Below are 17,513 nucleotides of genomic sequence, written 5' to 3'. Positions count from 1 at the left end.
AGAAATTTTGAGTATTGGGTCATTTTGGTACCAGTGATGAAGGTCGTTCTATTTATTAAAAGACACAATTTTTGTTGCCAAGCTTAGTGTCTACATAAAGCCAGCGCATTTGAAAGTTCTTCAGACACAAAAATGGCTAAAACAAGGAACCTAACACAGGAAACACGCCTGAAGATAAAGATTCTCAGTCAGGAAGGGTACAGCTGCCGCCAGATAGGCAGGAAGTGCAGATGCAGTCCTTCAGCAGTTGGATACACTCTGCAAAAATACAGACGAACCAACAGCTTGGAAGATAAACCAAGATCTGGGCGTCCAAGGGTTTCTTCAGCAAGAAATGACCACATCCTGATCCGCATGTGCAGGCAAAACCGCCGAATGACATCACAGGAGCTTCAGCAGCAGTGGTCAAACCAAACTGGTGTCCAGTGTTCCACCCGCACTGCACGTGGCCGACTTTTAGATCATGGCTTAAGGTCCTACAAGGCTATCAAGAAGCCCCTGATCAACCCACATGCTCCCTTCTGCGCGTGCACTGTTCCGTCGAGGTAAAAACTGGATGTTTCAACAAGATAATGCCCCTTGCCACACATCCAAGGCCAGTAGAGCTTGGCTGTGTGGAGCACAGTATCCAGTTCTTAGAGTGGCCAGCTCAATCCCCGGACATGAGCCCCATTGAAAATCTGTGGTGGATTATCAAAAGGTCTGTTTCAAAGCATAAACCAAAAAATTTATAAGAATTAAAAGCAGTAATTCAAGAAGAATGGGACAAGATTACCCATCAACAGTGTGAAAGACTCGTGGGGAACATGCCAGCCAGGATTAGAGCTCTACTACGTGCCAATGACAGGACTACTAAATATTAATTTGATGATGTGATGGTTTATTTATTTTTTGTTCAGTTTTGAACACATTCTCTGTTATTTGTTGACTTTGATACCGACAATGTTGAGAACTGACATATTTAAACTGTCCAGAATTTAGTTTTGTTAGTTTTTCTTGTAAACAATAAACAAAAAAAATATCATTTGTATTTGTTTGTATCTGTCTAATGCAGCCACACCTTTTGAAACACAAAAAAGATTTTTCCACAAATATTTCATGATAATATTTGAGATTGTGTAAAATTTTAAGGGTGTCCAAAAACTTTTTTCCACCACTGTATAATGTCAGTGGGGAAACTGAGCAGGACTACATGTATTTGATCGTGTGGTGCTGCAGCACAGTTGTAGCTGCAGATTTGATTCCAGTTCTTAATGAGGCAAAAAAGTTTGACCTGGAAGTCTTGTATTTACATGTTTTTGCTGTCAGGCATTTATTTAGGAAACTGTAGGAATGAGACACATGAGCTGGTCTGTCAATGTTATCCTGTCAGGTGTGTGTGACCACACACACACACACACACACACACCTTATTTTGAAAGGGCAATAGCGTACTTCCTGTTGGATTTAGGTCAGTGGTATCAGTGCATGATTTGTAGGTCTTGATGAGACAAACAAGCTAGTTTTGATTTGGTTTTTCTAAGGGATCCCTATTGGTCGCAGTGGGCATTTTAGTGTGTGTAGGTGGCACAAAAATCGTCAGGAGGTTTTTGTAAGACATCACCTGGAAGACGCCATAAAATCCAAACCATTCGAGTAATGACAAACTTATAAAGAATATCTGATTAGGACGAGTTGATCTGTCATGTGTGCGAATTTGAAGCCAATACGATGAACGGTGTAGGAAGAGTTGATTTTTTAAAGAATTTTTAAAAAGAGCATTTTTGAGGCGAAATCTTACTTTAAAAGGGAAATAGCTCACTTTCTGTTGGGTTTAGGTAAGAGGTGTCAGCGCGTGATTTGTAGGTCTCGATGAGACGAACAAGCCAGTTTTGGTTTGATATTTCTACATCATTCCTACAAGCCACAGTGGCCATTTTAGTGTGCCTAAACTGCTAGATGGCGCTAAAGAGGCCATTTTGGCACTTCTTGAATTCATTTTTTCAGTTCATAAAATTTTTCGCCAGTCCTGACATGCATGCCAATTTTGGTGAGTTTTTGAGCATGTTTAGAGGGTCAAATTCCAGCTCAAAGAGGTGGTGGGAGAAAGAAAGAAAAAAGAAAGAAAAAGAAAGAAAGAAAGAAAGAATAATAAACGCTACAAAAACAATAGGATCCTCGCCCTTCAGCCGAGGTCCCTAATAATAATAAACGCACCAAAAACAAGAGGGTCCTCGCCCTTCAGCCGAGGTCCCTAATAATGCAGAAAATGCACTAAGCTGACACTAGGATGTGGTTGTTTGATTAAACGGCAAAGTGCAGCCAAGTTGCGGATAGTTTAAATTTTGGCGACAAATTGCAGCCAGAGAATACCCTCAGCCAAACAGCAAATGGAGTCCTGTGACTCCTGTGACATGTTGACCTATGCAATGCTGGGGGTAACACATTACATAAATATATTACTTTTTTAACAATAAGTAATATACCAACCCAAGGTTGTTGTGTGTTGTCATGTCCAGTGTGTTTCCATTCATATACCTGAAACATATCCTGTTCTGCTTTTGTGTCCTAAGGCCGCCTGAAAGCAGCAGGGATAAGGAGCTGGCCTCTGGCTTGTTTTTTCCTTGTCACAGTGATCAACACATCTGGGTGATGTTAGTATATGCGAGAAATGTTTCCATTCACAATACCTATGTATCCCAGGTCTCTAGTGGGTAAATAAAACTAAACTATGTGAAACTGTGTGAAACAGTGTGAATGAATGTCACGTGAGTTAAGTAGCCAATCAGAGTTCATCCTTTTATTGCCGCTTGTGATATCAGCCCTCCTGAAGTCCAGCGTTACATCGTGGAGCACATCGTAAAGACAGAAGATAACCCCCAACAGATGCTCTCATCCCAGAATCTCCGAGCCTTTTCAGGTAAAACACCAAGACCACCTCACGAAGCAGATTACGATACTTGGCGTTCAAGTGTTGACCTCTTGATGGGAGATCCAGCTCTGTCAGACCTTCAGCGGTCCAGGAAGCTCCTCAAAAGTCTTTTGTCCCCTGCCGTTGACATGGTCAAACACCCACTGTCCCACTGTCTACTTGCAGCATCTTCTGTGTGCGGGATGGCGATGAGCTGTATGCTACGTTCATGGACACTTCTTAAGATGCGGGGGAAAAGCCATCAGCTTACTTGCAGCGTCTGCAAGTTGCATTGACTCTTACAGTAAAAAGGGGTGGCGTACCAACTGGAGAGGTGAACAAGCATCTCCTGAATCAATTCTGCATCTCGGAGCTGCAGCTGAAACAGAAAAAAAACAATTCCCCATCATTTGCAGATTTGCTGCTGCTTCTGCGTACAGAAGAGGATCGGGATGCTGCGAAAAGCATGCGCATGAAGCAGCATTTTAGCGCAACAAAACAGGTGACAGCTCATCAGCAGGTTGCTTATACTAAGGAAGAGAAAAGTGTGCATTAACTACACTTACCCAACAACTCTGACAGCCAATTAGCACAAGCCAAAGTTTGCTCCTACATTCAAGTCACCTTCTACTATTAGGCAGCACGATAAACAACGATCTGAGAGACAGCCATCACAGAAACCAGACCCTTCTAGGGCTCAAACCAGGGTACTGTTTTCGTTGTGGGGAGGACGGACACACAAAACCCCAATGTGACAATGAGCCAAATCCTGCATTAGTTGCAGAGAAAAGGAGACGATTCAACGGAAAGTGCCAAAGTTGGGAAAAGAAACATCCTTCAGCTGCCCATGACCCTTTAAACTAATATCAGTTCCTATTACAGGGCGAATGGTGACTGAAGCTGATCAAAAATGTCCTGATCATCAGCTCAAGCAACGTGCTGACATCAAGCAGTCAACTGTACACCCTCCAGTTGTCAAACTACCTAACGGACTAGTTGGGTCAAAATGTACCGCTGTGGTTAGCATAGCTGGTATGGAGTGTAACTGCCTCTTAGACACAGGTTCTCAAGTCACCACCATCCCCATGTCTTTCTACAACCAGAACCTGTCTGATCAACAAGTGAAACCCCTTAACAAATTGTTAAGGGGTTTCACTTGTTGATCAGACAACAACAACAAGTGAAACCCCTTAACAAATTGTTAGAGGTTGAAGGTGCAGCTGGGCAGTCAATCCCATATCTGGGCTATGTAGAAATGTCTGTGGCCTTTTCCAAAGACTTTTTGAGAGCCAACTTTGAAGTGCCAACGTTAGCACTTGTGGTCCCTGACTTGCGTCCTGACACTCCATCACAAGTTCTTATAGGAACCAATACCCTTGATGTACTCAACGAGCTGTATTCCAACAGTGAGATTGCAGGGCACCAACCGAGTTCCTATGGCTATAGGGCCGTACTGAAAACCCTTGAACTTTGACACCAGCAGAATAGAGAGGGCAGAGTAGGAGTGGTCCGGCTGCTCAGCAAGGCCCCGGTTCTCATTCCCGCAGGTCACACTGCGACCTTTCCATTGATCAATGGGCGATCATTGAACATCCCACTCAGTTATCTTTGCCAGGAGGGCTATCCGTCAAGAGTTGTCTTGCCACTCTTCCCTCTACTGCACCTTACAAGGTACCGGTAGTAGTCGCCAGTGACACAGAGCAGACCATTACCATTTCCCCTCTCAATGTCATTGCTGAACTTGGAGCCTTTTACAGTGTCATCTCTGAGCACAGTGTCACAAGCTCTCCTGTCGCTGAGGAAGAACCCAGTTCAGGCTTGAACTTCAACTTTGGTGATTTTCCCTTGCCACCGGAGTGGAAGGAGCACCTTACCAAGAAGCTTGGTGCTATGCCTGAAGTCTTCTCTCATTCTGATCTTGACTTTGGATGTACCAAAAAGGTGAAGCATCATATCAAGTTACATGAGACTCCCTTTAAGCACCGTGCCCGGCCTATTCATCCTCAAGATATCGAGGCAGTCTGGAAACATCTTCAGGATCTGCTTGAAGTCGGTGTAATAAGAGAGAGTGAGTCACCATTCTCCTCACCTATCGTGGTAGTCCGAAAACGCAATGGAGATGTGCGGCTTTGCATAGACTACAGGAAACTTAACCTGCAAACGGTGAAGGATGCCTACGCACTGCCTAAGCTTGAAGAGACCTTTTCAGCCTTGACCGGGTCCAAGTGGTTTACAGTGCTGGATTTGAAATCTGGTTAGTATCAGATCGATCAGATGGATGAGAAGGACAAGGCCAAAACAGTCTTTGTTACCCCACTTGGATTCTGGGAGTTCAGTTGCATGCCCCAGGGAATCACAAATGCCCCCAGTACATTCCAGCGATTGATGGAAAAATGCATGGGTAAATTACATCTGAAGAAAGTCCTTGTGTTCCTAGATGACCTGATCATTTTCTCCCAAACTCTGGAGAAGCATGAAACCAGACTGATGAGAGTGCTTGCACGATTGAAAGAGTATGGGCTGAAACTGTCTCCTGAAAAATGCAAGTTTTGCCAATCCTCAGTCGGTTACCTGGGACACGTGGTATTGGTGAAGGGAGTCAAAACTGACCCCAAGAAAGTGAATGCCCTCAAGTCCTGGCCAATTCCCCGAAACCTAAAGGAGTTAAGGTCCTTTTTAGGCTTTTCCGGCTACTATCGGCAGTTCATTAAAAACTATGCTGCCATAGTTAAGCCTTTGAATGAACTCACTCGTGGTTACCCATCACTTTGCAAAGCTGCAAAAGCTAAGGGAACAAGGGATCAGTACCATGATCCAAAGCAGCCTTTTCAAGGTCGGTGGACCTCTGAGTGTCAAGATGCTTTTTATACCATCAGTGGAAACCTCACTACTGCTCCAGTCCTTGGTTTTGCGGATCCAAAGCAACCATACATTTTGCACACGGATGCCAGCACCACTGGACTGGGAGCTGCCCTTTATCAAGAGCAGGAAGGAAAGTTGAGGCCTATTGCTTTTGCCAGCTGTATTGCTTTTGTGCTGTCGCACAGCGAGTCTCGATATCCAGCCCACAAACTGGAGTTTCTTGCCCTCAAGTGGAGTGTGACAGAGAAATTTCATGACTACTTGTATGGTGGTCAGTTGGTCAGTAATCCCCTCACTTACATCCTCACCTCTGCCAAGTTAGATGCCACCAGCTACCGATGGTTGGCTGCCCTGTCTACCTTTAACTTCAAGCTTCAGTACCGGGCTGGTAAGCAAAATGTTGACACCGATGCTCTCTCTTGAAGACCACATGAGATCTCCCTGGATGACAGCCAATCTCAGAAAGAGCAGGATCAAATAAGTCGCTTCACGCAGCAGCATCTGGCTGATGCCAGCTCCACAGAAGTTCTTCCCCCAGATGTTGTTAGTGCTATCTGTCAGAGCTGCCTGGTCAGAACATCCTGTCATTCCAGCGCTGTCCCATTCTGAGCTCAAAGACAAACAGAGAGTTGACCCCTGTACCCGGGAGGTCATATTCCAAATAGAATCTGGAGAAAAGATCCCTCCAACTGTGAGTACTGAGCTCCGTGAACTTCCACTTTTGTTGAGGGAATGGAACAAACTAGAGCTGCAGAACGAGATCTTGTACAGACGCAGGCAAGAGGGTGAGCAGATTTATTACCAGCTTGTTTTACCTGAAGAACTACGAGCACTTGTCTTGCAGAGCTTACACAATGATATGGGACATATGGGCATTGAGAGAACACTTGACCTTGTACGATCAAGGTTTTATTGGCCCAAAATGGCAGCAGCCGTGGAACAAAAAATCAATACATGCGATCGCTGCATACACCAGAAAGCTCTGTGTGAGAAAGCAGCTCCCTTGGTGAACGTCAAAGCCACTCGAGCCACTGGAGTTGGTATGCATGGATTTCCTCACTCTGGAACCTGATACTAGCAACACAAAAGACATCCTTGTGCTAACTGACCACTTCACCAAGTTTGCAGTAGCTGTCCCTACTCCCAGTCAGACAGCAAAGACAGTGGCAAAATCTTTGTGGGACAACTTTATTGTGTATTATGGCATACCAGAGAGATTGCACACTGACCAAGGCCCCGACTTTGAATCTTGTCTGATCAAAGAACTCTGTGAAGTTTCTGGAACTCAGAAAGTTTGGACAACTCCATATCATCCCTGGGGAAATCCGGTTGAAAGATTTAACCGCACATTGCTCAACATGCTGGGGACCCTGGAAACTAAGCAAAAGTCAAAGTGGCGAGAATTTGTCAAGCCCTTGGTTCATGCCTACAACTGCACACATAATGACATAATGGGTTACACCCCTTATGAACTCATGTTTGTTTGTTTTTCTCCCTGACTACCTGTTCATCTAGCCTTCAGCTTGCCTGTGAAAGCAGATCAGTTCAAAACTTGCTTCTTGAAATGCTCTGAAAGTGGGAGAGAGAAATAAAGCTTGGTTTGACCAAAAAGTAACTACTTAAGACCTGGAAGTGGGAGACAGGGTGTTGGTCAGAAATGTGCGTATTCAAGGCAAGCACAAACTCATGGGCAAGTGGGAAGCTGATGTCTATGTGGTGATCAAGCGTGCAGGAGATCTCCCTGTCTATACTGTACAGCCGGAGAACAAAGGTGGGCCTAACCGCACCTTACACCGGGATCTTCTTCTTCCCTGTGGGTTTCTTCCCATGGTGGCTGCAGAACTCCCTCAGCCGTCACCTGTTCATAGGCTACGAACACGGCATCACCCAGGCAGTGATGAAACTGACACTGTTGATTATGAGGATGAAGAATCTGGTTGTTGGGACTTGGGAGGCCACGTTCAGCTGACAGTTCAATTCACTGTGGGGAGCAATCTCACGGCTGGAGCTGAGATGGAGACCCACCAAGCCCTCTGTAAACCCTGTCCCTCTGCCATCACAGTTAGCCGCAGATCACCTGCCTCGGGCCGAGAATCCTATGCATGACCCCAGTACTGTGGAGGAAAACTTACCTGGATCTGTGGAGGAAAACAACTTACCAGAATCTGTGGAGGAAAATCAACCTATTGAAGTCCTACTGGATGGACACTTACCTGAAGTTGAGCCATCTGGGGAACCTGAGACTGATGTGGCTGACATACCTGCTGAACCAGTTGACACTGCCAGTGATCCAGCAGAAGCGGGCAGTTCCTTCAGACACTCACATAGACACAGAGAACCCCCTCGGAGGTTTCAGTACCACCAGTTAGGCAATCCCTTGATCCATGTAGTGCAGTCTCTTTTCCAAAGGCTGTCCCTAGCCTGTACTGCAGCCTTGGATGGGCATGGGGTGTCACAGTCCTCCTGTAATTCCCAAGTTCATGTTGTGTAACTGCTTGGCATGAAACGGGACGTGCATGGATTTAGGGGGGGAGGATGTAACCCAGGTCTCTAGTGGGTAAATAAAACTAAACTATATGAAACTATGTGAAACTGTGTGAATGAATGTCACGTGAGTTAAGTAGCCAATCAGAGCCGCAATAGAGTAGCCTCAGCGCTACTAACAGGAAGTGGGTACGCTGCTTAGTCAGATGAATGGAGACGCAGAGAGTGGAGCAGCTGCAGGTCAGTGGTGAAATGTGTGTCACCCGCATGTTTCAACATCAACCGGTTAACATGAGGTGTAATGGTTGAACTTTATGGCTTGTAGACAGCTACCCTGTGTGAAACCCTGCTGAGGAACTCTGGTTGCATGAAGGCTCTTGACGAGTGAATTGGTGAGTTGACGTGTTATTGTTAGCTACATGCATGTTAGCGACATGCATGTTTGTAACTCATGTCACATGTTAACACGTCAGATATTTAACATTCATCACCAGCAGTCATTTACACACTGTCTTATAAGTTAAACAAACGTACCGCTGTTGTGTGTTTTGTTTTGTTTAATTTATTTTGTGGGATTTCAATGAAAGCACATGAAGCTAAACAAAGGCCTTTTGCTTAATACAGGCCAGGCTTTTTGACTATGGAGAAACTTGAGCATGAAGAACGCATGATGGCGAGCTAATTCGAACCTAAACTGGACCAAGAACAACTTCGATCTACTGCAACCAGCATCTCACCTGCCAAAGCAGTAGGCCACACTGCAGCCCAGCCCCATTCATCTTTTTTTTCCCCCTTCACACACACACACACACACACACACACACACACACACACACACTCAGGTATCCCTTGCAACAGCACATTAACCCCTCCTTGACTGACTAAATGATTTTTGGACTAATTGACTTTTCCCCCGTTTGGACTGCGTTGGACACGGGAAACTCATGGCGTGCGAAGAGGTCCACTATTTCAAACAGTTTTGAGTTGGGGTATTTTGGTTGTTTTCTTTTCTTTTGGTTTAACGATCAGTTGAATTAGTGGAAAGAACACAGCATTTATCTGCTTGGATCCAAACATACTATAATATAATATACTTATTGCTCGGTGCACCAGATCTTAAATAATGTTAAGCTAGCTTTGAAGTGACAACTTTATTGTTACTTACATTGGCATTTCGTATATTTTGATTTATTACAATTTTCTATTGAATCTGATTTTGTATGGCCACTCTTTATATTTAATTTGTTTATTTATTTATTCATTTTTTCACTTCAATACATGGTACCTATTAAGCACATTTCAGTGTCGGAGTCTTCCTTTGATATTGCCATCATTATAATTTCTCCTCCTTAACCAAATCTGCTATCTTCTGGTTGCACCAGTCCACACACATATTGTTGCTAGTTTACAATAAATTCTACACATCCAGCGTAATCATATGCTACACCTACAACTGCAGAGCAGAACTGGCACACATTCCCGTTCTTATGCATAACTCTCTCTGGTGCTGCTGTAGCTGACAGGCACACTGGGAACTGGCAGGTGAGTCCTCCAGCTCCGGTGTATTAATTTACATTTTTCATAGTGACTGACTCACACGCCATTCTGTTTGTAGTGCTAACCTCAACATTTGTTTATTATGTTTTATATGATGAGCTTATTTTGGTGAAAGTAAGTCAAAAGTAGTGTAATAAGACTTATTACTCTACACAGAGAGTAATATTCTGAACATTCAAATGAAGGTAACCAGTAATATATAATATATTAAATTTTGAGAGTAATTTGTAACTAGTAACTAGTAATTTCCCTGATCGCAGAAAAAATTTAATTGTTGCTGGCCACACTTCACTGCTTTTTAGTGTGTTTTCAGCATTATTTTATCACAAACTCTGCTGCCTGTTTTATAACATTTAACAGTGTGCGATCATTAAATGACACGACACAACATGTTTGTACTCTCGTTTGATTCCTATTTGATCAATATCTTATCTTCATACAACAGTTAGTATGATATCCTACCAAAATGCAAACACAACAGTTCATATGATATGCTACAAATTAGTGCCCCACGAATTGAGGTTAGGTTTAGGCAAGTAAAGTTACTGTGGTTAGGGTTAGGAAAAGAAACGTGTTGAGGACGTACCTTAAAATGACTCAAAGTTCACACAGATCTGAACAGTGGTCTCCTGGGAAAAATCCTGTGTTTTCTGACCCATCCATTGCCCCAGCCTGCCTCCTTAAGGAGCACCCGGGACCACATGCTCATTTACTCCCGTCAAGTCTTGTAATCAAAGCCTTCCAAAACACATGGGTTATGTACGAATTACCAGCTCATCTTTATGTGGGATATACAGTACAGGCCAAAAGTTTGGACACACCTTCTCATTCAATGCGTTTTCTTTATTTTCATGACTATTTACATTGTAGATTCTCACTGAAGGCATCAAAACTATGAATGAACACATGTGGAGTTATGTACTTAACAAAAAAAGGTGAAATAACTGAAAACATGTTTTATATTCTACTTTCTTCAAAATAGCCACCCTTTGCTCTGATTACTGCTTTGCACACTCTTGGCATTCTCTCCATGAGCTTCAAGAGGTAGTCACCTGAAATGGTTTTCCAACAGTCTTGAAGGAGTTCCCAGAGGTGTTTAGCACTTGTTGGCCCCTTTGCCTTCACTCTGCGGTCCAGCTCACCCCAAACCATCTCGATTGGGTTCAGGTCCGGTGACTGTGGAGGCCAGGTCATCTGCCGCAGCACTCCATCACTCTCCTTCTTGGTCAAATAGCCCTTACACAGCCTGGAGGTGTGTTTGAGGTCATTGTCCTGTTGAAAAATAAATAATCGTCCAACTAAACGCAAACCGGATGGGATGGCATGTCGCTGCAGGATGCTGTGGTAGCCATGCTGGTTCAGTGTGCCTTCAATTTTGAATAAATCCCCAACGGTGTCACCAGCAAAACACCCCCACACCATCACACCTCCTCCTCCATGCTTCACAGTGGGAACCAGGCATGTGGAATCCATCCGTTCACCTTTTCTGCGTCTCACAAAGACACGGCGGTTGGAACCAAAGATCTCAAATTTGGACTCATCAGACCAAAGCACAGATTTCCACTGGTCTAATGTCCATTCCTTATGTTTCTTGGCCCAAACAAATCTCTTCTGCTTGTTGCCTCTCCTTAGCAGTGGTTTCCTAGCAGCTATTTGACCATGAAGGCCTGATTCGCACAGTCTCCTCTTAACAGTTGTTCTAGAGATGGCTCTGCTGCTAGAACTCTGTGTGGCATTCATCTGGTCTCTGATCTGAGCTGCTGTTAACTTGCGATTTCTGAGGCTGGTGACTCGGATGAACTTATCCTCAGAAGCAGAGGTGACTCTTGGTCTTCCTTTCCTGGGTCGGTCCTCATGTGTGCCAGTTTCGTTGTAGCGCTTGATGGTTTTTGCGACTCCACTTGGGGACACATTTAAAGTTTTTGCAATTTTCCGGACTGACTGACCTTCATTTCTTAAAGTAATTATGGCCACTCGTTTTTCTTTAGTTAGCTGATTGGTTCTTGCCATAATATGAATTTTAACAGTTGTCCAATAGGGCTGTCGGCTGTGTATTAACCTGACTTCTGCACAACACAACTGATGGTCCCAACCCCATTGATAAAGCAAGAAATTCCACTAATTAACCCTGATAAGGCACACCTGTGAAGTGGAAACCATTTCAGGTGACTACCTCTTGAAGCTCATGGAGAGAATGCCAAGAGTGTGCAAAGCAGTAATCAGAGCAAAGGGTGGCTATTTTGAAGAAAGTAGAATATAAAACATGTTTTCAGTTATTTCACCTTTTTTTGTTAAGTACATAACTCCACGTGTTCATTCATAGTTTTGATGCCTTCAGTGAGAATCTACAATGTAAATAGTCATGAAAATAAAGAAAACGCATTGAATGAGAAGGTGTGTCCAAACTTTTGGCCTGTACTGTTTTTGAATTTTGGTGGACTACATTTCATAGCAAAACATATGAACAGTGCATGAGAACAGCCTGAACTAAGATAAGAACTTACCAAGCAGGACCACAGCTGCACAGATTTTCCCTGCTGTGAAGTTGTCGTGGAAACATTGACCTGGGCCCATGGAAAAACTGTTAATTCAAAGCAAATACTGCACAACTGGCTATGTTTGCTCACTTTCTTCCACTGCTCACCTTTGAAAATGAAATGATGATAATTAATGAAATACTAAACTGAAACAAGGGTATTCATAACATATAAAACCTTTCCCTAAATAGTGACCTTTTCCTAAAATAGGGCTGTGTCTGTGGTGTTGGCATTTCAAATCTGATGCCATTGGAAAACCAGTTAATGTGCATCAGATGAGGTGCATGAATTCTCAGTGCACTTCCCCCTTTGAGCACAGTTTCCCTAGTCTTTAAACCCCTCTCTGTTGTGTTTCCAGGTGTTACTCTTTCATGATCAGAGCTATGGGATCCACTATGAGTACACAGTGTCCCTTAACACAACTCAGGACAGGAGCAGTGAGGAGCAGAAGGAACCAGAGTACCTCTACATCTGGACGCACAGCAGTTGGCAGGACTGTACTGTCCAATGTGGAGGAGGTAACACACAGACACACACATTCATTCATATACACTAAGATTGGCTTGTAATCTATTAAACATGGTTGCACACAAATCATCATGTTTCTCTGTGTGGAAATCAGGTTGTTTCAACAGTCAAATTGTGTAAGGTTGATTATGATTATGATCTTGATTATGATTATGAAAAGGTTTTTGTTAATGTTTTTCTCTTTTGATTGCCTCTGCCAGTGTTTTGGCTATTAGTATTGATGCTTGGGAAGTTTATCCCTGCTTTCTAAGAGAGATTATATGGGGTCAGAAACCATTAGACACTGTATGCGATATTGGGTTTTAAAAACTTTCTCTAATCTGATCTGATCTGACAAAACATGATGCAACAGTACTGAGAGCGAAGACTAAAGAATGTTAAATGCAATTTATATTTTTATTTTTTTCATAAGCTCTGTATAGCACAGTGGACAGCACTATTTGAAATCCTTCCTTCCTCATAGAGGTGTACTGAGACGTCATTATCTGTATCTGTACTGGTATCTGTTCAACAAACAAAATGATCCATCTCTGTCATCTTCATTCCAGCAGAATGGGCATGGTTTATCCATTGGCAATGAAATTTCTGTCTTCAAAGCATCAAGTTGATTTAATAATGCCTACAAATAATCATGAATCTATCCAAATCTGTGTACCCTTCATTTTTTCGTTTTTCCATTTCAAAACCAAATCAGAAAAACAGAAAAACAATCTCGTTCTTCTGTTGTTGTTTTTTTTCTTTTTTTTACAGAAATCACCTGTTTTAATTTTAAAACAAAAAAATAACTACAAAACGTAAGAATGTGAAAATGAAGTTTTTAATTTCTTTGTTTTGGTATTTTGATATTTGGATAAATTCGGGGAATGCTGGGAGATCTGCGGAAGAACTTTTGAACTTCGCAGAGGAGCGCTCCATTCTCAACTACTTAGCCTAGTTATGGCCGCACTCCAGCCTTATCCAGACCTGATCTGTGAACTTTTTGAGAGCGGCATTTTGCAGCATGAAGGGGCCACACTGTGTTCCATAATGAGCGTCAGGAGATTCTGCATGGAGCTCAACCTTCGGAGGAGAAGTGTTGTTTCAGACGCCTAATTGGAAATGGCTGTGATTTCTGCAATAAACAGGGTATGTATGTATGTATGTATGTATGTATTCAATTCAATTCAATTCAATTCAATTTAATTTTATTTATAAAGCCCAATATCACAAATCACAATTTGCCTCACAGGGCTTTACAGCATACGACATCCCTCTGTCCTTAGGACCCTCGCAGCGGATAAGGAAAAACTCCCCCAAAACAAACCTTTAACGGGGGAAAAAAAATGGTAAAAACCTCAGGAAGAGCAACTGAGGAGGGATCCCTCTTCCAGGACGGCACACATGCAATAGATGTAATAAATAATAAATTAACATTAATCCGTATGACACAATGAGACAGAGAGAGAGACAGAGACATTGAGAGATGCAGGACAGACGTAACGGTAATAGCTTACAACAACATTAATGAAAGTAATAATATTACAATTATAATTCTGGCTATTGTGGTACAATATGTTGAAAGTATATATTAATATATGATAGTATACATATGTGACAATAATCATATGTGTATAATAACAGTAGAAGTATGACTAATGATAACAGCAGCAGCAGGAGGCATCTGGCAGGACCACGGCAGCAGCACAACCATACACGTCACACTATCCAGGCACCGCTGCAATATAAGTTAACCTGCGAGACAGTGGAGCACAAAGGCTCCGAAGAAGATGCCAAGTTAGTGACATTCAGTATAGTCGAGTTAGCGAGATGCAGTAACAGGACATGAGTGTTAGCAAAGGAGAGAGAGAGAGAGAGAGAGAGAGAGAGAGTGAGAGAAGGAGAGAAGGTGCCCGGTGCATTATAGGAGGCCCCCAGCAGACTAGGCCTAAGTCAGCCTAACTAGGGGCTGGTACAAGGCAAGCCTGAGCCGGCCCTAACTATAAGCTTTATCAAAGAGGAAAGTCTTAAGTCTAGTCTTAAATGTGGAGACAGTGTCTGCCTCCTGGACCGCAACAGGAAGATGAAGGCTCTGGCTCCTGATCTACTTTTGGAGACTTTAGGGACCACGAGTAACCCTGCATTCTCAGAGCGCAATGTTCTGGTGGGATAATATGGCACTGTGAGCTCTCTAAGCTATGACGGAGCCTGACCACTTAGAGCTTTATAAGTTAACAGTAGGATTTTAAATTCAGTTCTGGATTTTACAGGGAGCCAGTGCAGAGAAGCTAAAACAGGAGAAATATGCCTTACCTGATAAGAGAGTGCACGAAAATACTACGGGACCAATCGCATCCCGTATTGATTTAGTAGCTAAGGGATAATCCCGTATTATAAGGATCCCGTATTATAAGGATGGAAACCATAACCATTCATACATACACATACATACATACATACATACATATATATATATATATATATATATATATATATATATATACACACACACATACATACATACATACAGTACATACCCTGTTTATTGCAGAAACCACAGCCGTTTCCAATTCGGTGTCTGAAACAACACTTCTCCAAAGGTTGTGCTCACGGCCATGACTAAGCTAGTTGAGAATGGAGCGGTCCCCTGTGAGGTTCAAAAGTTCCTCCACTGATCTCCCAGCATTCCCCGAATTTATGCAAATATCACAATAACAAATCAAAGAAATTAAAATCTTCATTTTCACGTTCTTCTGTTTTCATTTTAAAACAAAAAAATAACTACAAAACGTGTGATTTCTGTTGTTCTGTTTTCTTGTTTTTCTGTTCTGGTTTTAAATCAGAAAAAGAGAAGAACAAGATTGTTTTTCTGATTTGGTTTTGAAACGGAAAAATGAAAGAACGAAGGGTACACGGATTTATCCACTTTATGAAGGAGTACATAAAAGGCAGACTGTGAACTCTGATGAGATTAATCCTCTGGTCAGAGAATGAACCAGAATCTTGGCGTTTACATTTAATCTTTGTAAAGAACTTTGTTCTGCTGTCTTTATATGTGCTACATTGTCGCAGGAAATGTTGCTCTGTCTTCACCTGTCTCTGAGGACAGAGCTGACACAGCCTGTCTTTTCCAGGTAGCCAGGTCTGTCTGTGTCGCCCAGTCTTTATGGCCAGGCTGTGATCACTGAGGCTGTACATAGTTAGTGTCTTTTTCAGTTTCTGATCTGTGGTCAGATAGTTTAGCATTGTGTACTGTTTGTTTAAGGCCAAATAGCTTTGAAGTTTGTTTTGGGTTTTTGTGGTAGATGTCCATTAGTTGATGTAGTTTTCTCAGACTCTACACTCTGCCCTTGTATTGTCACTGTAATTGAAATTATTCCAAATTTTACTGCTTTTCCTGCTGTATTCATTTTCTCAACTTTTTTTTTTTTTTTTTTTTTTTTTAACCTTTCCAGCATGTTGTCTCTCTCTCTAGCGCCTGCTCTCTTTCTCTCTCTGTCTCCCTCCCTCCTGTTCATGTGCTCACTGTGCTGTGTGCCCTCCCCCTTCTGCTCACCGCGGACACACAGACGACACCACACATACTGACCAATCACGTGGGGCTTGAACAGAAAAAAACCCCCAAAAAACCCAAAGCGGCGTCATTCACTTCAAAGAGCCAGCTCTATGAGCCATTTCATTCGCGACCGACACATCACTAATACAGTAAAGTCACTTTGATTAAAGATTGGAAAATTGTGAGCCAGATTCTAACAGGTATATCTATGTTCAAAGACTTTTTATAGCATAGAAAGCTCTCCTTCCCTTGTCTCTAAGATCATTAAAGGCCAGACTGAAATTTCCTGTTGAGGTTATTTTAGTCCCAAACATGTGTAGCTGTGTGTGTTCTATGTCAGTCGAGCCTAGGAGGAACCTGATATGTTTTCCCTGACACCTGGGTTGTTTCTGGAAGAAAGGCTGAGACCAGGGATATCTGACTATCCTCATGATTTTGCTAATTCATCAATATAAATGTTAAACAAGGTGGGGCTGAGACTGCAGCCCTGTTTCATCCCCCTAATTTGCTAGAAGAAATCTATTTCCATATTGCCAATTTTTTTAATTATATCATAAGTTTTCCCCCCACACCTTTTTAAATTAATTTCAGGACTGTTATACCAAATTGAGTCAAATGCATTTTTGAAATCCATGAAACAAGAGAATGTTTTGTTTTGTTTTGTGTTTTTTGGTGTACATGTTTGTTAGTGAGAGTATGGAGAGTACAGATATCGTCTGTAGCAGCTGTTGAGGATGCTGCAGAATAACTTGCAGAATAACCCAGATTGCTGCTGACACATATGTTTCAGTAACTGTTCGGGTCAAATTTATTTCCATTTTTAAAGATTGTTGTGAAAATTCCTTTGCTCCAGATGTCAGGAAAATATCCAATGTTCATAACAAGGTTGAATAATTTTATTATAGCAGTGTTGAACTTGTGGTTGCTAAATTTCAGCATTTTATTTGAAATATGCACAGGGCCACTGGCTCTCCCTGGTTGCCAGGTCTGGATCTCAACCAGACCAACTATTTGAGGAGCTTCAGAAGAAAGACAGCGCTGTGCAGACCATGAAAGAGTAGCTGGACTCACTCCTCCTCAGCAATTTGATAATCAAAAGAGTTCTGATTGTCTTTAACAACTG

At 42.6% G+C, this 17,513-nt stretch overlaps 1 protein-coding gene across 1 annotated transcript in view; it reads left to right on the top strand.

Moving 5' to 3' along the window:
- adamts17 (ADAM metallopeptidase with thrombospondin type 1 motif, 17) overlaps positions 1-17,513 on the top strand; it is a 499,826-nt gene that overhangs the window by 397,975 nt on the left and 84,338 nt on the right. The window contains exon 18 of the mRNA XM_049602805.1: positions 12,689-12,848. Within this exon, the coding sequence (XP_049458762.1) occupies positions 12,689-12,848 (160 nt within the window). The remainder of the gene's footprint in view (positions 1-12,688; positions 12,849-17,513) is intronic.

Source organism: Epinephelus fuscoguttatus, linkage group LG2, assembly GCF_011397635.1.
Source record: "Epinephelus fuscoguttatus linkage group LG2, E.fuscoguttatus.final_Chr_v1".
In the NCBI taxonomy this organism is placed as follows: domain Eukaryota; kingdom Metazoa; phylum Chordata; class Actinopteri; order Perciformes; family Serranidae; genus Epinephelus; species Epinephelus fuscoguttatus.
This window is presented reverse-complemented; position numbering and strand designations above follow the sequence as displayed.